Source organism: Misgurnus anguillicaudatus, chromosome 1 (genome assembly GCF_027580225.2).
Source record: "Misgurnus anguillicaudatus chromosome 1, ASM2758022v2, whole genome shotgun sequence".
In the NCBI taxonomy this organism is placed as follows: domain Eukaryota; kingdom Metazoa; phylum Chordata; class Actinopteri; order Cypriniformes; family Cobitidae; genus Misgurnus; species Misgurnus anguillicaudatus.
In genome coordinates this window covers 13,969,608-13,991,401 of record NC_073337.2, presented here as the reverse complement: position 1 = coordinate 13,991,401, position 21,794 = coordinate 13,969,608, and the positions used below count along the sequence as shown (strand labels likewise).

Sequence of the window (21,794 nt, the reverse complement as noted above, 5' to 3'; positions counted from 1 at the left end):
AAGTGCCATGAGATGTTTATCATCCCAAAACAATGAGATATAAACCAAATGCAAGACTGAACAAAGAACAAGGTATAAACAGGTGCTAAATATTAACAGATTGGGGCAACTAAATACACATTGATGCCAGATTCAGCTGCTCCAGAGACACATCAACATGTCAATCATCTGGCAACAGTCAACTGCTCAAAATATAAATCTGTAAGGAATTGAGGCAAAGTAAGAATCCCATATTTGACAGATGTAACAATCAATAAGATTTTTATGAAATAATATTTAATTTTAGCCTGTAAACAGGTCTTCACGAATCAGCACAAGCCATATGGACTTGCAGATGTTTGGAATGGTATAAGTTTGAATAAATCAATTGTCATTGAACGTTTAGACCTGCTGATTTACTGTATTTACTGTATTATAAAACAGTTTAATCTCTTATGAAAACTCTTTATAGGACTATGAGCGCTAGAAAATGTCCGTTGCTCTCTGTGCAGCCGATTCGAGGTCTGGTGGACGAGAGGTTTCAGATTGTCGTAATTAACTTATTGCCAAATCAGGAGGTGACGCTACATGCTTTACATCAGTCAGAAGACAAAGACTTCTGGGAGGCTTTTGGACACTACATCAGTAATCATCATGGGACAGTGACAGGTGCTTAGTAAAGTCTAATTTAAGGTATACTCAAGTGAAAAATGAAACGACCCCATGATTAACTCACCCTCAGGCTATCCTCAATGTACATGATTATTTTGTTTCAGACTAACGCAAATTTATTTTAGAAATGTCCTGGCTCTTTCACGCTTTATAACGGTAGTAAACAGGGACCAGGGAACAGCTTATGACTTTGAAGCCGAAAAAAGTGCATCCATCAGAGAATTAAGGGGGTAATTGATGCAGTTTTATAAAAAAAAATCAATTTTAAAAATATTTTAATAAATGGCTTCGGTATCTGCCAAGGCATATACACAGAGCTTCTTCTTCTTTGTTAATAGGGCCGAGCACCAACAATAAGGTACATTATCGCCACCTACTGTGTTGGAGTGGCTTCTACTCTGACGAAAGTGAGTTAGGTGGTGATAATGCATATTACCGTTGGTGCTGCCCGCCTGAACAATGAAGAAGCTCAGTGAATCCACCTTGGCTGATACCAAAAGCTAGTTATTATGGTTTATAATTTTTTTAAAGGACATTTTCTAAAATAACTTTGTGATGTACATTGAGGATGACTTGACTGTGAATAGTAATTTAAATTTTTCGCTGGACTATCACTTTAATGTCTTTAACCAAAGCTACTATAGTAACCATATTTCCCACCAGACACTACAGGTTACTACTACTGTAAAAACTATTTAAAATGAGATGAATTATCTAAATAAAGTGAAACCATTTTTTACGTATAATACTACAATGTCAATATCCTGTTATGAACTTTAGTGGCCAAAGATGAAAGTTTGGGAGGCACTTATGAAGGGACAGAGGCCATGGGGTTGCTATGGAGCATGAGCCCTGTACCAGCAAGTCGAAGTGGACTCAGGTAGCCTATAAAATCTGATGGTTTAAAACAAATTACTTTTTTTAAATCAACCATATATAAAAGGTTTGTTAGGCCTGTAAATCTTAATTACAATTTTTTTGTTCAAGATTGCGTAGGGTGGACATACTTACACCTAGGGTAGTCCACATTTCAGTGTACAGTGGTCATCTATCTCAAGGCTTCAGCCAGCAAACAGCCCTGGCAGCCAGTGTCACAGAGCGCTGGTACATCGCACCAGGAGTGCAGAGGGTGGATGTTAGAGAAAGAGGACTGAAAGGAACTTTATTTATTCCTCCAGGTACAAAGACACATCCAGTACTCATCTAACCCATGAATGTTAAAAGTTCATATTTACAATTATCCTTAAGATCCACTACATACACAAGCAGAAACAAACATCAATTCATTCAATTGTAAAATCTTAGTAAATGATGCAAGTTTCAATGCATGATTTCTATTTCCTTTTGATAACAAAATAAAAGTATCACCAGATATTCACCAGACAGAAGTCAGTTCTTTACTAAATATTTACTAAAACAGGGCATGGGTCGATTTAAAATATGCAACAATAACATACTAACCCTAACATTAACGAAATGTAAATGTACACTAAAAGCTCTCTACTGGAAAATTGTAACTTTGTAACCCTCTTAACCGTCCCTGCAGATAAATAGTAAGTCTCATTCTGCTTCATTCTCTTTGACCACCAGAGGCAATGCTTCACACTGGATGATTTATGAACATAAGGTCGCAAGGAAGTCCCGCTTATCCTTACGAAAAAGTTGCGGGCTCCAACAAAATAGCTGTTTCAATAGCACTGGAAGCATCCACATTAACCCTGTAGTATCAGGAAAGGTGTTTGCCAGTTTTAGGGACACCCTTTGGTGCAGCCCAAGATGTGAACATACTTCTAGTCAAATGGCATGCCACACAACACCCATTTGGTGGATATTTATAAGCATGGGTGATTACCTAAACTACTTGGTGCAAAGACACTCATTAACAAAAGCATGAGCTCCCAAAGTTTGACAATTTGTACACGATGTGCTAATACTGCAACCACATAGACTTTTAAAGTTGAAGCTGCCCTATTTTTTTCTAGCAATAACTGCAGAAAATCTGAAACCAGGGGCCAGGGCAGTTCTTTGTGGCCACTGTCTTCTCTCTACACCAGTCCCAATGATAATAATGCTCCTGGTGAAGTATGCTTTAGAATTCAGCACTGTTGTGTGCATCTGTCACAAACTGTCAAAAACAGTTCCAACCCAACACTGGATTTGGCTGCCCTAAAATTGGCTGAGGAGATTCACTTTCCCGTCAAAGGGTCGAGACATGAAATCCAGACTTAAAGGAACACACCCACATTTTGGCAAACTGACCTGAGATTCTCACTTTGAGCCGGAAACATTGCGTACTCGAGAGACATGCGAATCTGCAGTGTTTCCGGCTCTGAGTGAGAATCTTGAGTCAGTTTGCGCGAATCAGCTGGTTAGTAGATCTGAAGAGCGAGTGAAGTCTCATGAGTCCCATGGTCTGCGAGTCTACATTGTTTTGGGCTCTGAAAATCTCGAGTCGCGCGGATCAGCCGGTTATAAGTGAGTCTGTACTGAGCTTCATATGTCTGCATTTGGGTTCGTGTCTTGTGTCTCATGAATCCTAACTCAAGTGACTCACAATAACCCGGATCCTTAAAAGGAATCGAGTTTGCCAGGCCTAGTAGTCAGTACCAATCCTATTAACATTCCATGGTTCTCTGTATCAAAGCAAAACAAACAAACATGTTAATTGAAGATAAATATTCGGTCTCCCCTAGGACCCTGCTTGATTCCATTGGCTGAAAAAACTCCTCATGGGTAGTTTTCTTAGCGCCTTATTATAATTCCTACAAAATCGCGTTATGATTTATGTAGTTAGAAAGTTGTTAAACTTACAATTGATGTCTTTTAAATTATATGTTTCATATAGTAGTATATAAATGAGGCTATAGGTGGGAGATCTACACATTGCTTGTGTCATTTTATTATTTAGATTATTATACTGTACCATTTCCACTTTTGACTGTCTACTTATAGAATTACTTACTCATTAATTACTTATACAAAACATGATTACTACATAGTTGTATCACACATTATAATTATAAGCTATGATTTCTACACTTTTACTATTAAAAATATATTCCGTAAGGTATGTTAATAATTTACAAAAAATAAAAGTATTGTTTTTGTGAAGCAGATGATGACACAAAAGTACTGACGTGTCTGCAACATGAATATTAGTTTATTATATTATTTTTTAGTTAACTTTTATTTAAAAAAAAATTTATGCTTCTATTTTGTACAACATAATTAGCTTGCTAGCCGCGTATGCAGACGAGATATTGGAACGACAAATTTTTGAGCAGGCATTAGTGCTAGATACCAATCGGGGTCCTAGGGGAGACCGAATTGCTCGGGGGGACCGAATTGCTCAGGCTTATTAAAGGGACATTCCACTCTTTTTGAAAATATGCTCATTTTCCAGCTCCCCTAGAGTTAATAATTTTATTTTTATCGTTTTGGAATCCATTCAGCTGATCTCCGGGTCTGGTTGTACTACTTTTAGCATAGCTTAGCATAATCTATTGAACCTGATTAGACCATTAGCAGCATGCCCGAAAAATAACCAAAGAGTTTCAATATTTTTCCTATTTAAAACTTGACTCTTCTGTAGTTACATCGTGTACTAAGACCGACAGAAAATTAAAAGTTGCGATTTTCTAGGCCGATATGGCTAGGACTACTCTCATTCTGGCGTAATAATCAAGGACTTTGCTGCTGTAACATTGCTGCAGGAGGCGCAATGATATTACGCAGCGCCTGAAAATAGTCCCCTGCTATTGAAAGTAACCAAGGGGACTATTTTCAGGCAGTGTGTAATATCACTACATTGAAATGTGTATAATGCATACAATATAATGCCTAAGGGTAGCTGTAATAAATAAGTTAATAATGAAGGAAAAGGAGCAGGGAATTAATAATAATAGGGTATAGTGTGGACCCCCCCCCTTAAGGGATTTAAATGTCCCCCCAGTTATGCCATCCGGGCGCCAGGCTTGCGTTTGGTGCGTATAAACAGCATGTGAAACGTTCATGAATCTATTCTGTGAGCTATTGGAACAAGACAATCCATTTGAAATTTTGCAGTGTTGGAAATAAAAGATTTAAATCCAACAAAAACAATATAGGTACAGATTTTGTTAGCGAATATAATGTGTGTTTGTGTGTATTGTAGGTCCAGGACCTTACCCAGGAGTGCTGGACCTGTGGGGAGGAGGTGGTGGTTTAGTTGAGTATCGCTCTGCCCTGTTGGCATCTCATGGCTTTGCCTCACTGGCACTAGAGTACATGAATCGCAATGATAAGAAAATGGCAGATGTTGATGCATCTTACATTGAGGTAATTTTGAACATGGACAAATTTAGACATAAATATTTGGCTTCCCGTGATTATTAATGTCTGTTGTGTGTACACTTGATTCTTGTAGGAAGCATATCTGTTCTTGCAGAGACATCAAAAGGTACAAAGGGACCACCTGGCTGTAGTTGGACTCTCATTTGGAAGTTCAGTCACACTTAGCATGGTGGTCTACTCTAATATCATCAAGGTTATCTTTACTTACACAAAAACACACACACTTATCTACATTTCAAATATAGCTTTTTGGTACTCTTTAACTCTTACTATATGTCTTTATTTATTTTGCAGCCACAGTGCTGTATGTGTATCAGTGGAAGTCATCTGGTTCCGGTTGATAAACCAATAATCAAAGTCTTTCAGAATTTGAAATTGTGAGTGAATATTAAAAATAATTAACAGCATAATGTCCTCCATTAATATAATACAGAAACACAGTACAACAGGCCATTACATCACAGAGGTATCTCATACAACAAGAATAAATGCCATATATCTTCAGATTCCCATGTCTCATTTCAAATGAAGTTTTTGTAACTAAGTTCGTCGGGAGCATGGTCATGTAATCCAACCAATCAGCATACATATAGTCCCTCATAGTTTGAGAAACATGCACAGCACTGCCATTTTCTTAAAATTATGGTTTCTGTTAATGTTAATTTGCAGGAGCTCAGACAAGTTAGCTTTGAATGAAGACAACCAATTGATGAACAAAGACTTAATGCTGCCGATTCCCTCAGACCCAACTCTCAAAGTGGATGTGAGTATGGTGTCCAAAATACTTTTTTACTTGTTAGATTATGTTTGTAATGTTAATATTTTGTTAACATACACAGGTTGGGAAAATAAAATGTCCACTTTTGTTGGTGAACGGTGGTGATGATGAGAACTGGCCTTCTGTTGAATCTGCTGAAGATGTGAGTCTTACATGTATCTCTCAGTACAAACCACCACTGTAAAAGTAAATGAAATAATTTTGATAATAAGAGGATTTTACCCAGTGCTGTTGCTTTTCATGATCTGTGCTAAAAAGTGTGTGGGGTGGCTTAATTAACAGGTTAATAAAGATTAGAAACTAAAATGACTGGCTATCATTAAGTTTGGGTGATTAAAGATTTATCATCTGATGAGTGATTAGAATGAGCAGATGTTCGAGATTGCGCTTTATTTTTTGTTTCACATTTTTATTTATTAATTTATTTTATCACGTCTTCTAAGAGTTAATCACGTCTAACTTGAGGAGCAGTGTGTAATGACTTGTAAAAGACGGAAGCAAACGCAGGTGTAAAAATGAACAATGTTTATTAAATAGAAACAAAGAGAGAGTATTCAAAGTCAAATGCGGAAGTAATCCAGTCCGGTGTTGTTGATGGCAATGGTGACGATGACTACGGTGGAAGTTGGTGTTTTGAGTGCGACGTTGGTGGAGTGGTGAGCAGTGGTGAAATCCAGGCTGACACGGAACATCCACACGAAGACGACGACGACAATACACATCCAACTGAAACACGTAATCCAAAGCACAGGGAACAACCAAGCAACACGGAGACTGAGCAAACAATAGAATCTGGCAGGGAACAGAAAGTCAGGTGAGTTCTTATGGAGATGATGTAATGATGAACAGCTGGAGCGAGACAATCAACACACAGGTGAAAGGGATCGCTCTAACGAGCACATGGCAGGGTAAGTGAACAACACACACACACAAACATGACACGGAGGAAAACATGGGATTTTCCTACCGTGACAGTACCCTCCCCCCTAGGAACGCCCCTCGGCGTTCCCAGCCTGCTTTACCTGTTGATTGAACTCATCAATAAGGCGGTGATCCAGTATGTCCCGAGCAGGAACCCACCTTCTCTCCTCCGGACCGTAACCTTCCCAATCCACCAAGTACTGAAATCCGCGTCCCCTCCGTCTGGAGTCCAGAATACGGTTAACCGAATAAGTGGTCTCCCCATTAACGATACGAGGCGGAGGGGGAACCGGGGTATGCGGATTAAGACGGGAAGAAATCACCGGTTTAATTTTGGAGACATGAAAGACGGGGTGAACCCTCCTGTACGCAGGAGGAAGGCTAAGACGCACTGTTACCGGATTAATGATTTTGGTAACAGAAAACGGGCCAATAAATTTGGGAGCAAGTTTATTCGAGACGGAACGCATCGGAATATTCTGGGTAGAAAGCCACACTCTTTGACCGACGACGTATCGGGGAGGCTTCGACCGGTGGCGATCGGCCTTGGCCTTGGTGCGTGACCTTGCCTGGAGCAGAGCTCTGCGAGCTCTGGTCCAGGTGCGGTGGCACCTCTGGACAAGTGCGTTTGCGGAGGGAACCGACACCTCGGATTCAGTACTGACAAAATTAGGTGGTTGGTACCCTAAACTACACTTAAATGGAGACATGCCCGTAGATGACACCGGCAGAGAATTGTGTGCGTACTCCACAATTGAGAGTTGCTGACACCAGGACGAAGGATTCTTGGAAACCAGACATCGCAACACCCTTTCGACGTCCTGATTGGCTCGCTCGGTTTGACCGTTGCTCTGGGGATGAAACCCGGATGAAAGACTAACAGTCGCCCCTAGCAATTTGCAGAACTCTCGCCAAAATTTGGACACAAACTGGGGACCCCTGTCAGAGACCACGTCTGTCGGGAGGCCATGTATTCGGAAGACGTGGTCAATGACAGCTACCGCTGTTTCCTTGGCTGATGGTAATTTGGGCAAGGGAATGAAATGGGTCGCCTTCGAGAACCGGTCCACTACGGTCAAAATCACCGTATTACCCTTAGAGGGTGGGAGGGCGGTAATAAAATCTAGCGAAATGTGGGACCAGGGTCTCGAAGGGACAGACAGCGGTAAAAGTAACCCATCTGGAGGACGATTGGAAGTCTTACCAACGGCACAAACCGAACAAGCCAAGACGAAGTCGTGGACGTCACGAGCCATACCAGGCCACCAAAATCGTTGCTTGACTAGAAACCTAGTTCTACTAACCCCTGGGTGACAAGCAACACTGGAACCATGACCCCACTGGAGAACGTCTGACCGTAACCCTTCCGGCACAAATAAACGGTTCGGTGGGCAGCGAGCCGGGGGCGTTACCCCTTCTAAGGCTGTCAAAACCTTCGATTCGACCTCCCATCTGAGCGCAGAGATAATGATTCTCTCTGGTAAAATAGGCTCGGGAGTAGCAGTACGATCGGAACGCTCAAAAAGACGGGATAAAGCATCGGGTTTGATGTTTTTGGAACCCGGCCGGTAAGAAAGTGTAAAATCGAAACGACCGAAAAACAATGCCCACCGAGCCCTGCCTGGAGTTAAGTCTTTTGGCAGTTCTAATGTATTTGAGATTCTTATGGTCCGTCCATACAATGAAAGGTACACCCGACCCCTCAAGCCAGTGACGCCATTCTTCCAGTGCTAGCTTGACCGCCAACAACTCTCGATTGCCAATGTCATAATTAACTTCCGCAGGAGATAAACGATGGGAAAAATACGCGCAAGGATGAACCTTTCCGTCTGAGGATGCGCGCTGGGACAACACTGCTCCTACCCCCACCTCTGACGCGTCGACCTCCACTATGAATTGACGTGAACGATCAGGGGTTACAAGAATGGGAGCTGAAACAAAGCAGCTTTTCAGTTTGGCAAACGCAGCCTCAGCTGCGTCTGACCACCTGAACGTCAAACCAGGGGAAGTCAAAGCGGTCAGAGGTGCGGCTAGTTGGCTGAAATTGCGAATGAAACGCCGGTAAAAATTGGCGAACCCCAGAAATCTCTGCAGGGCCTTGCGAGACTCTGGGGATGGCCAATCTACCACAGCCTTAACTTTCTCAGGATCCATGCGAACACCCTCAGTCGAAATGATGTGTCCTAAAAAAGAAACAGACTGTGCATGAAAAACGCATTTTTCCGCCTTGACAAAAAGCCCATTCTCTAACAACCGCAGAAGCACTCGTCGTACGTGTTGCAAATGTTCCTGGAGAGACGAAGAAAAAATCAATATGTCATCCAGGTAAACATATATGAACTGGTCTACCATGTCTCGCAACACGTCATTAACGAGTGCTTGGAAGACTGCCGGCGAGTTCGTGAGACCGAAAGGCATCACGCAGTACTCAAAATGGCCACGAGGGGTGTTAAACGCAGTCTTCCATTCATCCCCCTTCCTGATGCGAACCAAATGATATGCATTACGTAAGTCCAATTTAGTGAAAACGGACGCTCCCTGCAACCTCTCGAAAGCTGAAGACATCAACGGCAAAGGATAAGTATTCTTTGCCCTTATGTTGTTCAGCCCTCAGTAGTCAATACAAGGTCGCAAGGATCCATCCTTCTTCCCCACAAAAAAGAACCCCATCCCCGCTGGAGAAGAAGGGTGGATGAACCCCGTTGCTAAAGAAACAAAAACGTATTTCTCCATGGCCTCAATCTCCGGAACAGACAGAGAGTATAACTTGCCCTTAGGCGGAAACGTACCTGGCAATAAGTCTATCGCACAGTCATAGGGACGATGAGGAGGAAGAGAATCAGCCCGCGACTTACTGAACACCTCCTTCAGGTCATGGTACTCCACGGGCACGGTAGACAAATCCACTGCTTTCCCCTGAAACACAGACTCAGACACAGAAACACAAGCAGAGACAAGACAGGACTTATGACACTCCTCGCTCCAGCTGGTAACAGAACCCAGTTTCCAGTCAATTCTTGGGTTATGGGAATGAAGCCACGGATGACCAAGAACTATGGGAGAGAGAGCAGTGTCAGTAATAAAAAATGAAATAGTCTCTGTGTGGTTTCCGGAAGTGATGAGTGTGATAGGTGCTGTGGTGTACTTGATAGTGGGTAACTGATGTCCATTGAGGGCGAAGGGCGCAATCTGGTGGGTGAGTGCAGTGAAAGGCAACTTGAGCTTACGTGCTAGTGAGCTGTCGATGAAGTTGCCCTCCGCCCCCGAATCCAGAAGTGCGTGCCCCGAGTGTGACATAGTGGACCACCGTAGTCTCACCGGAAGGAGAGTGGATGTAGTAGAGGTCTTCTGTGCGGAGATCCTGCCCGATAGTAGCCTCTGTTTTACTATCGGGCTTGGTCTTTTACCGGGCACCTCTGACATTGGTGACCCGACTCACCACAGTATAGGCAAAGACCCAAGGATCTCCGCCGATTCCTCTCCTTCCAGGGTAACCGAGCTCGACCCACCTGCATGGGTTCCGGATCTGAGAGACCACCGGCGGAAACTTCGATGGGAGGATCCGTGGACTCCGCTTGACGTAGGGGCAGAACTTGAGTCTTCCTTCTGGCAACGGTAGACAGGCGTGCGTCAACCCGGATCGCCAAGTCCACCAGACCGTTGAGCGACTTCGGTAATTCCGCCGTGATGATCTCTCGATGGATCCGATCCGCCAACCCATGCAGGAAATGGTCCCACTGCGCTTCCTCGTTCCACCTGCACTCCGCCGCCAGGGTACGGAACTCGATGGCATAGTCCGAGACCGACCGCTCCCCCTGCTGGAGATCCGTGAGGAGCCGGGCGGCCTCCCTCCCGGCGACGGAGCGATCGAAAACCCTCTTCATTTCTTCGGAAAGCGAGGCGAACGAGGAACAACAGCTGTCGTGGTTTTCCCATACCGCCGTCCCCCAGAGGGCAGCCTTGCCCGAGAGCAGCGAGAGCGTGAACGCCACTTTGGTCTCCTCGAGCGAGAATGTCCGGGGCTGTTGGGCGAAATGTAGAGAACAATGAGAGAGAAAAGTACGACAGTAGTTGGGCTCACCGGCATATTTCTCCGGGATTGGCAGTCTCGGTTCCTGGATGAAACTACCCCCTGGAGGTGAAGATGGTGCGGGCGGCATGGGTGGCGCAGTGGGAGGCGTGATGTTCGGAGATCGCTGAGAGAGCTCGGAAACCTTCGCCACCATTGCCTGGACGGCCTTCCGCATGTCCTCGATGGTTTGATCCTGATGATCCATACGAGCCAGAGATCGCTGGAGAAACTCCTCCAACGCGGAGATCGGCTGGCCACCTGCTGCTTCCATGTTTGGCCAGATTCTTCTGTAATGACTTGTAAAAGACGGAAGCAAACGCAGGTGTAAAAATGAACAATGTTTATTAAATAGAAACAAAGAGAGAGTATTCAAAGTCAAATGCGGAAGTAATCCAGTCCGGTGTTGTTGATGGCAATGGTGACGATGACTACGGTGGAAGTTGGTGTTTTGAGTGCGACGTTGGTGGAGTGGTGAGCAGTGGTGAAATCCAGGCTGACACGGAACATCCACACGAAGACGACGACGACAATACACATCCAACTGAAACACGTAATCCAAAGCACAGGGAACAACCAAGCAACACGGAGACTGAGCAAACAATAGAATCTGGCAGGGAACAGAAAGTCAGGTGAGTTCTTATGGAGATGATGTAATGATGAACAGCTGGAGCGAGACAATCAACACACAGGTGAAAGGGATCGCTCTAACGAGCACATGGCAGGGTAAGTGAACAACACACACACACAAACATGACACGGAGGAAAACAATGGATTTTCCTACCGTGACACAGTGTTGGGGAAAGTTACTTTTAAAAGTAATGCATTACAATATTAAGTTACTCCAAATAAAGTAACTAGTTGCATTACTTAGTTACTTTTCATGAAAAGTAATGCTTACGTTACTTTTTAGTTACTTTTGCGTTACTTTTTCTTGGCTGAGGCTTGATCTTTTTCACGCCTTGCAGGTGTTTTATGACTGAAAAGTTCTGCATTAAAAAATTGCATATTTCATCACAAAAGTGTCGAGCTCTGGCCTGCCATCTCAGTTTCTGACTCAAACTGTTCCCACACAGGCGTGTACGCATAGAGTGCATAATGTGACTACGTTTAGCTTAATTCAGTAAAAAAATTTTCAATCGAATTAATTAAACTAAAAAATAACTTGCATTACTTTTTTGAAAAAGTAACTCAAATATTACTGTGTACATTTATAAAGTAATGCGTTACTTTACACGTTACTTCAGAAAAGTAATATTATTACGTAATGCATGTTACTTGTAATGCGTTACCCCCAACACTGTTGGGGAGTGCAGAATGTGGCAAGTCTAGCAATGCAAAAGCCTCTAAAACAGGGGTGTGAAAACACATGTTGTATGTGAGCACACTCTCCGATTTCTGATATCTTTCATTGTGCAGATAATAAAATGAGAGGCATTTTCAGATAATAAAAAGTTTTACAACTTTCACCACATTATATATAGGCCATGCATTTATTAGACACAGATACCGGTCACTTTGGCTGTTATCATTTCTTGTCCTCTCGTGATTTTTTACTTGGCTTTGAATGACTGATTGACAGACGTCTCATGAGTTCATTGTTGTACAGATCAAAAGTTTCAATCGTTCGTTAAAAATAAACAGTTAAACTGAAACAGTAGCAATGACCTAAGCATAGCACCTTGGGTATTTCATTCCCCATAATGACTGTAACTCACAGATGTTGACAAATGTCTTCACCACAAATATCTTATGCAGGGCAAGGCAGATATGAAGATGGGGCATTGCATGTACTTACGGCATTTACCACAAAACGCTGTGTAACAGTGTTTTTCACAGTTTCACAGTTGTGATTAAAATCAATATGAAATTAAACATTTTTCTTTGAGCAACAGAGATAGTGCCCCCTTGAAAATTGTACCTGATGTATACTGTGCTCTGTATAGGTAGCTGTTTAAGATAATTTTTTTATGTTAGTAAAGCAGAGTAGTGTGCACACTTTTATTCTCTATCACAGTCTTCCACCTTGGTATAGTGGGAATATTACGTAATACTGACTTACTGAATTATTATACAGATAACATTGAATTGTTAAAAACAATGTATTGTTGTTACTTTGTATTATTAACTGTAGTGTTCTTACCCATGATGCAACCACTGAATCCTTGATGTTTATCATGTAAACCCAGATGAAGCTGATAATGGAGAAAGCAGGAAATCTTCACTTGTTGAAAGTCCTGACATATCCTGGTGCAGGTCATCTGATCGAACCTCCTTACACACCTCACATCCGTGCAAGTAACTTCATCCGTCTAGACCATAGGAAAGGTACGCAAACATTGTATAATTAAATTGCATCATTGGATGTGTCTTTAGCGGTGTAAATAGTCACTGGTCTCACTATTCGATTACGATTACGTAAATGGGTTTAATTCAATCTGATATCACAATGCATGACAATGCATCCTCAATATTTAAGATTTCTTACTGCTGCAGTTTTTTGTCGTCTTTCTTATCAAAGCTCCGTATTAAAACTCTGTTTTAACTGCAGGGTTACTTTGACCCAGCTGCTGTGTTGACTCAACTCATGGTTGATTGACAATAATCCAGTAGTCAGGTCATTTTAACCCAGCAGTGTTGTCTAGTGACCCAACCCTGAGTAAAACAGCATTTTGAGAGTGTTTTTCTTCGGAAAAGAATAAAGCTTAGTGTCTATAAAATCATTGATTTCAATGTTTTTCTTGTTATAAATTAACGTTTAAGGAATTGTATATAAAGCTTAGTTTTTATCATTTAAAAATCACAAATAATATTTCATTTGTCCGTTTTTTTTGGTCATGGCTACTTTTCTGCGCTAAATCAAATTAAATAAGAGCGCTGAACTGTAGCCGGGCCTTTCCAGGCATGATCACATTTGTTATATTAAAAATATTTATTGAAAGCTACATTTTCACATATTATTTGCATAGCATTATCATAATCGGATGTGTATTAATATATTGGGAGAAATCGTTTATATGTGAAATCAGATAATGTGCACCCATATAGCCAAAATTAAATGATCCTCATTTTATAACACATCTGTGACATTTCGACAGATTTACTAAGAGCTTGCGCCAGCGCAAACCATCATTTTGGCGTTAAATAACGAATGTCGCTATTTAGGCTATATACTAAGTAGGCGCAGTGTGGTCTAGTTGTTTTTGTGGCTGACCATATTGCATACACTCTAAAAAACAAACGGTGCTACACAGCACCAAAACAGCCGCCCCGGACCGCAACGACAGAAGAACCACCTCCAGTGCCACACAGCACCGGTGAAGAACCAGTGAAGCACCAGCGAAGCACCAGCGAAGCACCCGTGCAGAACCACATAGTGCTATGTACAGTAGAACCATATGTGGTGCTATATGGCCCCTATATGGTTCTACACTGGTGCTTCACTGGTGCTTCACTGGTGCTTCACTGGTTCTTCACCGGTGCTATATGGCACTAAAATGGTTCTTCTATCGTTACAATCCAAAGCAATTGTTTTGGTGCTATATAGCACCGTTTGTTTTTTTAGAGTGTATGCATTTCTAGGAGTTTCCCTTTCAGACACGAAATTTATGGAAGAAGATTATTTAAATGATTCACACATGTGATATTAGGCCTACTGGTTTTTGCGCCATTATTTAATGCCGAAAAAAGCATGTCTTAAATCATTTTGAGCTTGAAATGGCTGAAATTGTTACTGATAGGAGAGGCAAAGAGCACGTGGTAGAGGATTGTTTTAACAAGTAACAGTGTATTTGGAATGCCAGAGCAACATATTACTCAAAATATTGTTTGCCAAGCAATTTCTTTATTTATTTGCTGGAGGAAATAAAAGAGGAGTCACTAGGAGGTGTCACACAATATGAGGTTTTCGAAACTTATTGTAAACCTTCACTTTTACGTGTCCTAGCTAAGATTTCACGTGCAACTCATCGTCTCTGCTTTTTGGCAACCCTGATCTTATTTGTGTTGCTATTATTAGATTGCGTTGGTCATTATGGAAAAAAGTTGTTGCGTTTGTGTTATTTCATTTGCACCTTTTAAGTAAATAACCCGCAGATATTATCAATCCCATCGGCGCTTTTTTGGAATCATGCCAATTAGCATCGTTTAGTAAATCTGGCTTTTGGATGATGCCCTGGTCCAGTCTTTAGTTTTTAAAAGTATGATGTTTTTTAATATTTTATAAAGGGAAAATAATCTGCTTCTTGGTTTAGAAAAGACGCAATTAGTCTACTTAAAGGCCATATAATAATACAGTTGAATCATTTGACATTTAAGTGGTATTACACAGGGGTGTGCTCACTTCTGTTTTATACTTTTCATTCCACTTATTTGGGACTGTGAACCATCATGTGACATCTGTATGTTTGTTATTGTCTTTGCAGTTGTCTTCCTTTGGGGTGGACAAACCAAACCACACGCATATGCACAAGAGAATGCATGGAAAGAAATATTAGCATTTCTGCGGCAGCACCTTTATTTCAGCACAGATGGTGTAGTTAAATCCAGACTTTAGTTGTATGATTACAACAGTGTCATGAGCAATCAAATGTCTCTAAATAGACCTTTAATGTTTATTATGATTTAAAGCATTTTGAAATATGTTGTAAATAAGGCACTCCAAATGGCACAACAGCATGTAACAGTACAGTATATGGTTTGAAAATATGCATATATTGTAATGAATGTTATCATCACACTTGAATTTTATGTGTTCAAAAAAACAAAAAACGAAACATGAGATTAACATTTTTGACATGCCTAATTGTTACATTTTGATTAGGAATCACTGTACACATATATTATCAAATACACTGCTCGGACCAAACGCCCTCTAGTGGGCCCTGTGCTAGGCACAGTAGATCTCGATTGGCATTTGCCACTGAATGGCCCACATGCTCGCCTGACCTAACACCTCTGGGACATTATATATGTTGCCAGGTTGCACCTCAGATTGTCCAGGAGCTCAGTGATGCCTTGGTCCAGATCTGGGAGGAAACACCCCATCCGTTGCCTCATTAGGAGCATGCCCCGACAAGTCATGCATACAAGCATGTGGGGGCCATTCAAACTACTGAGTACCATTTAGAGTTGCTGCAATGAAATTCAAGTAAAATTGACTAGCCTAATAAAACTAATAATGAATCACACAATGTTCATAAGAATCTTTTTAGTCATTTACACATAAACACAAATAATATTTCACACATCTGAACTTCTCGAAGAAACTTTCAGCGTAATTTACAACACTTCTATATGCAAATGAATTTGTTGGTAAAATTAGCGTATGCCACTAACTCTGTTAGAAGGATTTGATAGTTGAAGATTTGACTGATTTTGGATTATTGGTTCTTCGAAACACATCCTGAAGTTGCTGTCATTGCAACAGGCCCTTAAGCTTACTCAAAACAAGATTAGTTTGTGGCCTTTTAAGCAGAGGTGTAAAAAAATTCATTTTTACATTTAATGTAACGAAGGCTCGCGGCGTTAGACTAATCGGTTCTGTCTGCATTTTGAGTAGCTTTGAGTTCAATGTTTTTGCATTCCATTTAACTTGATAGATTTTTTTTAATAAAAAGTTGAAAACTCATCACATAATGCAAAAAAGTTGTCACAGAATAAGACTATGTGAATTACTCAATTTTGAAAAAAAGACTCAGATAGTACCTTATACATCCATGCAGGTGATACATTAAATAACTTACTGAATGATAACATTTATTTTATTTTATCTGTCGAAAAAAGGCCCCAAAGAGTCAATGCATTCTGGGAACAAGCTCAAACTGCGTTTTAATTTTTGTCTCAAATTCACTTTCTGTGGTTTCTTAGTCCATCTTTCTCATAAACATGCATGTTTACCATCCATACGTTAAAGACAAATGCACAACATGATCATAATCCTATTATTCTAGGATTATGCTGCTTGCACTGTCAGAATGAACTTGCAGTGCTTCCTAGTGGAGAAGAATGGTATACACACACGAATTATCAATAGTTTTACAATTTTGCAATAATTGCAAAATGCAGCTCAGTTTTTTATCCACCAATATAAATACAGCATAAAAGTCGACATGTACTAAAAAACATGTACTACGTCGACAGTTCGGCCATGCACATTACCCCATTACAAATTCTGTTTACCAACCCAATCTGGCAACACAGCGCTGAACTGCGTCATCGTCACCGGTATGCGGACATACAGAAACTTGAATGGAACACGCGCAAACATGATATTGTGCAATAATTATGAGTCTGCTCGGTGTTTCATACATTAAGATGAAGGGATGCATAACTTACTTCAGTGTTATTGACGTTTATTCGACGTCATGTGGAGGCTTTTAAAGAGATAGATAAAGTAACTTTCTAACGGAGGATCTACGACCTTTGGTGCTTCAAACATTAACGTACTGTATTTCTGTGTCAAAGGTAGCATTTCATCATCAGCATTGTACATTTGCCGGATTTGTTCAACGGATATTTGGAGATCTTCCGAATTTCGTCCACATACCATATTAAAATTTTCTGAAGGTAAGTTTTTAGTTAGTTAGACTTAAGGTTTTTACAAATATGGTTATGTTATTCATGCTGGACTTTTTTAAATATAATAACAATTTTTGACTGTGAAGATTTACCATCCGTTTATTTTTTGTTCAGGGCAACCAATTAAGAGGATCTGATTTGATCTGAGTTTATCATGTTGAATTCTGCAAGGTAACTTCAGGCATATGTTTTGTTAGATTCCATAGAAATATCATAATGCAGTTATCGATATACTGTCATTTGATCACTTTCTGGAGACACTTGAACCCATAGACATTTTATACTGACAGTATATAATGTCTATGCTTGTACCGACCACAATTACCAATTTCAATACATAAGGTGTGTTCGACCTCATGCATCGCCGCAAAAACCGACAGCCGGATGACATCCAAGTACCGCGAGAGCAAGACGAAATGAGACTTTGTAGGATTTCTCTAATCGTTCTCGCGGTACTTTGACGTCATCCGGCTGTCGGTTCTTGCGCAGCCGCATGAAGTCGAACAAGCCTATATTATCAGGGGCAAAGAAGACACAACACTTGACATATTCAAACCAATAACCTTGAAATCAGATATTGCATTTACCGCACGCACGCGCGCACACAATCCTACTTAAATGCTCACCAATAAAGTAATTTAGAAAATTCTAAAATCACTTTACAATCTCTTATGAACACTCTGAAGGTCTATGAGCACTGAGATGGGGAAAAGTCCAATACTGTCTGTACAGCCCAGTCGAGGTCTGGTGGACGAGATGTTTCAGATTGTCATAATGAATTTATTGCCAAATCAGGAGGTGACCCTGCACTCTTTACATCAGTCAGAGGATAAGGATTTCTGGGAGGCGTTTGGACACTACATCAGTGATGAACATGGAACGGTAACAGGTGTGTTACTGTCTGATAAATGACCCTTACACAGAACACTAATGAAACACTGTTACAGTTGTCATTATGTGCCTAATTTCCTGTTCAATGAAATTTTTCAGTGTCCAAAGATGAAAGTTTGGGAGGAACTTATGAAGGGAAAGAGCCGATGGGGTTGCTGTGGAGCATGAGGCCTGTACCAGGAAGTCGAAGTGGACTCAGGTAAGCATATTCTGATGGCATGTCTTAAACCGATATAATATGGCTTTTATTTTATTATTTCAGAAACATAAACTATTAAATATGAGACCTGTAGGATCTTTCAAAATATTATTCATTCTTCAAACTACCTGCATTATCTCTCAATTTTAATAACTGTACATTCCAATCTCTTTGTTCAAGGTTGCGCAAGAAGGATGTGCTTTTACCAATGGTGGTTTACATTTCTGTATACAGTGGTCATCTATCTGAAGGTTTCAGACAGCAAACAGCTTTGGCAACAAGTGTTACAGAACGCTGGTACATAGCACCAGGTGTGCAGAGGGTGGATGTTAGAGAAAAAGGAGTTCGAGGAACATTATTTCTTCCTCCAGGTAAGTAAAAAGTAATTGATGATGGGCTGTTGAATTATTTGAAGATACTGTGCAACCGTACCGAGACAGAGTAATTTATTTTAGAAACTTGAAAGAAAACTTGTGTTTTTGTCTGTCTCAGGCCCAGGACCATATCCAGGAGTGCTGGACCTGTGGGGTGGAGGTGGTGGTTTAGTCGAGTATCGTTCAGCCTTGCTTGCATCTCATGGTTTTGCCTCAATGGCACTAGAGTACCTGAATCCCAATGAGCAGAGAACAGCAGATATTGATGCTTCTTACTTTGAGGTACTTCAGATTTTCGTCAGTCTTATTGCGTGCACCAAGATGTGACGACTTTGGTTGTCTGGTTTTGTCACCGTCTGTATTTGTGTTTAGGAAGCATATAAGATCCTTCACAATCATCCAAAAGTACAAAGGGGTCCAATGGGTATGATTGGATTATCATTTGGAGGCGCAGTTACACTCAGCATGGCAGCCTACTCCAAAATCATCAAGGTTTTCTAGGCTTACAAAAACACACTTATCTACAGATGTAGCTTTTTGGTAGTCTTATGTTGTTATTTCTCTTGTAGCCCCAGTGCTGTGTGTGCATTAGTGGAAGTCATGTGGTTTCTGTGGATAAATCTCTCTTTGAAATATTTGAGGAGATGAAAATGTAAGTGGATATTAATTTCTTTATATATTTCCAGCCTAAGCAACACTAAATAATTTTAAAACATTATATGAACACTACTACACAACCATAATATTGGCACATTTTTAATCGTAGCCTAAATTCACACCACTTTTAGAAAGTAAATGTTATTTCCTAATCAAAAAAATGTTGATTGCAGGCATATGCATAAGGTACGTGTGAATGATGAAAACCAGGTAATCCACAGAGACCTTATCCTGCCGATTCCCTCAGACCTGACTCTCAAAGTGGACGTGAGTAGAATGTCAACATGGGTGTATATATATATATATATCTCATTGGCTGATAGCAGTATATATATATATATATATATAATATATATATATATATATATATATTATCTGCTTTGCTTGTCACTTATACTGTTTTATGTACATTTTGTGTTTGTTAAAATGTGCACAGGTTGGGAAAATAAAATGTCCACTTATGTTGGTGAACGGTGGTGATGATGAGAATTGGCCTTCTGTTGAATCTGCTGAAGATGTGAGTCAACTATATTTATTCACAGAATATATATTTATTTTGTTTGCACCAATAGTGTCTTTATTCTTCTATATATGCTATTATATTTGGATGTGTGTACTGGAAGCTTTATTCTATACTTGAGCATTGTGCAGCACAAGACCTTGGTAGTTGAATCCCAAGGAACACGCATCCTAACATTAAAGAAATAGTGTACAAATGGTAAAAAATTTGTCTGATACACAAAGCTCAGTCAAGGTGGTGGGCTTATTACTAATACTGATGTTGAAATATAACACAACATTGAATTACTAACAACAAAGTACAACTGGTGTTGATCATAATTATTAACTGTAGTCTTGTGTTCTCATCCATGATCCATAAACCAAGATGGAAGAGATTATGAAGAATGCAGGAAATCTTCACTTGTTGGAAGTCCTGACATATCCTGGTGCGGGTCATCTGATTGAACCCCCTTATACACCTCACTTCCGTGCAAGCAACTTCATCATTCAGGGCGGTTACAAAGGTATGCCTGCATCCATCTTTATATTAATATTATAGCAGTATCACTGAGTGTTTTCTTTAGTGGCAGATTTTATGTTTAGACCTCATTATTTGTTTAATTGTAAATAACCAGTCTGAGCTTAATTTCTTTGTGTGTTGTTGCAGTTGTGATGCTGTGGGGTGGACAGGCTAAACCGCATGCATATGCACAAGAGGATGCATGGAAAAAGATGTTGGCATTTCTGCAGAAGCACCTCTACTTAAGTTCAAGTGGTGCAGTTAAAGCCAGACTTTAGATGTTTCATTACAACAGTGATAAATATCTCCAATGGACCGTAATTTTAATTATGATTTCGAGCACTTTAATTTTGAGCAAAATATGTTGTTATTAGCGCTGTTCAATATTAACACATTTATGCGCAAAGCAAATTTACTTTATTTACACCTGGCAATGCATTTCAAATTATTTTTGAGCTAACTGGAATTGTTTGGGGCTGCATCGTGCACACACACACACACACACACACACACACACACACACACACACACACACACACACACACACACACACACACATATTCATATATACACGCACACATACTAGGATGGTCCTTATAATGGGTCAAAACATTTTTTTTAATGTTCAACTCTCACACCCTAAATGTGTTAGGATATCAATAAAAACACACTGTGCAAAATTTTGAATTGTTCCTACAAAATGTAGAGGTTGCTCAAAGTCTTTGAATATTGACGAAATCACACATTTTTGCAAAAAGTGTCATTTTAAAACGCAAAACACACATAAAACTTGCTTCTTGGAGGGTAACTTTGATCCAGTTATTTCAGTCTCTTCTGATCCGAGTAACCATATAGTGGACTTGCTTCGTATTGCTTCAGCCAATGTCTCAGTGTATATTGCCTATTGTGCTTCATTCACATTGAAGCTTTTTTGCTTTGAAAGACATATCACAACTAAAACAGGAGTTTTAATTGCATGGAGCATGCTGAAATAGTTTATATTATTAAACAATTATACATCCTAGCACAAAGTATCACATGATACACAAATGTTTTCAACTTTAAAGGTCTTGAGTAACCTCTAAATATTAATTTATATTGAAAAATATGTTGCCCAATTTATTTATTTATTCAAACATATTGGTGGGGTGAGAGCATTACTTTTAAAAGTTGAAAAATAAGGATCACCCTAACACGTACCCTCCCCCTTTGTATGTCATAAAACTGGGGGGCCCCTGGCACCATCTTGAGCCTATGGACTGAGCATATGGACTGTTTAACAAAAGCAATCTGCATTATTTGTATGATTAAAGTCAGTGTT

At 40.4% G+C, this 21,794-nt stretch overlaps 3 protein-coding genes across 5 annotated transcripts; 2 read left to right on the top strand and 1 right to left on the bottom strand.

Annotated features, from left to right (window-relative positions):
• Nucleotides 1-455: 455 nt before the first annotated feature.
• LOC129432086 (bile acid-CoA:amino acid N-acyltransferase-like) lies at nucleotides 456-16,041 on the top strand. Its single transcript, XM_055190303.2, has 10 exons — nucleotides 456-648; nucleotides 1,432-1,531; nucleotides 1,639-1,829; nucleotides 4,805-4,968; nucleotides 5,057-5,176; nucleotides 5,278-5,360; nucleotides 5,653-5,746; nucleotides 5,823-5,903; nucleotides 12,942-13,080; nucleotides 15,177-16,041. Exons 1-10 carry the CDS (start codon nucleotides 456-458, stop codon nucleotides 15,305-15,307), a joined length of 1,296 nt encoding a protein of 431 aa, XP_055046278.2. The 3' UTR covers nucleotides 15,308-16,041.
• On the bottom strand, nucleotides 6,306-11,550 carry LOC141363710 (uncharacterized). 2 transcript variants are annotated; one of them, XM_073866898.1, is made up of 3 exons: nucleotides 10,812-11,550; nucleotides 9,910-10,704; nucleotides 6,306-6,553 (listed from the first exon to the last, which is right to left on the bottom strand). In XM_073866898.1, exons 1-2 carry the CDS (start codon nucleotides 11,023-11,025, stop codon nucleotides 10,313-10,315), a joined length of 606 nt encoding a protein of 201 aa, XP_073722999.1. In that variant the 5' UTR covers nucleotides 11,026-11,550; the 3' UTR covers nucleotides 6,306-6,553; nucleotides 9,910-10,312. The 2 variants fall into 2 exon arrangements, with proteins under 2 accessions (XP_073722999.1, XP_073722996.1); XM_073866895.1 differs by lacking the exon at nucleotides 6,306-6,553 and adding an exon at nucleotides 9,526-9,735.
• Nucleotides 16,042-16,972: 931 nt separating the features above from the next.
• LOC129432270 (acyl-coenzyme A thioesterase 1-like) lies at nucleotides 16,973-21,031 on the top strand. 2 transcript variants are annotated; one of them, XM_073866884.1, is made up of 12 exons: nucleotides 16,974-17,319; nucleotides 17,446-17,502; nucleotides 18,018-18,220; nucleotides 18,322-18,421; nucleotides 18,602-18,792; nucleotides 18,914-19,077; nucleotides 19,168-19,287; nucleotides 19,365-19,447; nucleotides 19,626-19,719; nucleotides 19,889-19,969; nucleotides 20,339-20,477; nucleotides 20,621-21,031. In XM_073866884.1, the coding sequence occupies exons 2-12, from the start codon at nucleotides 17,486-17,488 to the stop codon at nucleotides 20,749-20,751; spliced, it is 1,323 nt and encodes a 440-aa protein (XP_073722985.1). In that variant the 5' UTR covers nucleotides 16,974-17,319; nucleotides 17,446-17,485; the 3' UTR covers nucleotides 20,752-21,031. The 2 variants fall into 2 exon arrangements, with proteins under 2 accessions (XP_073722986.1, XP_073722985.1); XM_073866885.1 differs by lacking the exon at nucleotides 17,446-17,502 and having other exon boundaries at nucleotides 16,973-17,319.
• The last annotated feature ends 763 nt before the right edge of the window (nucleotides 21,032-21,794 follow it).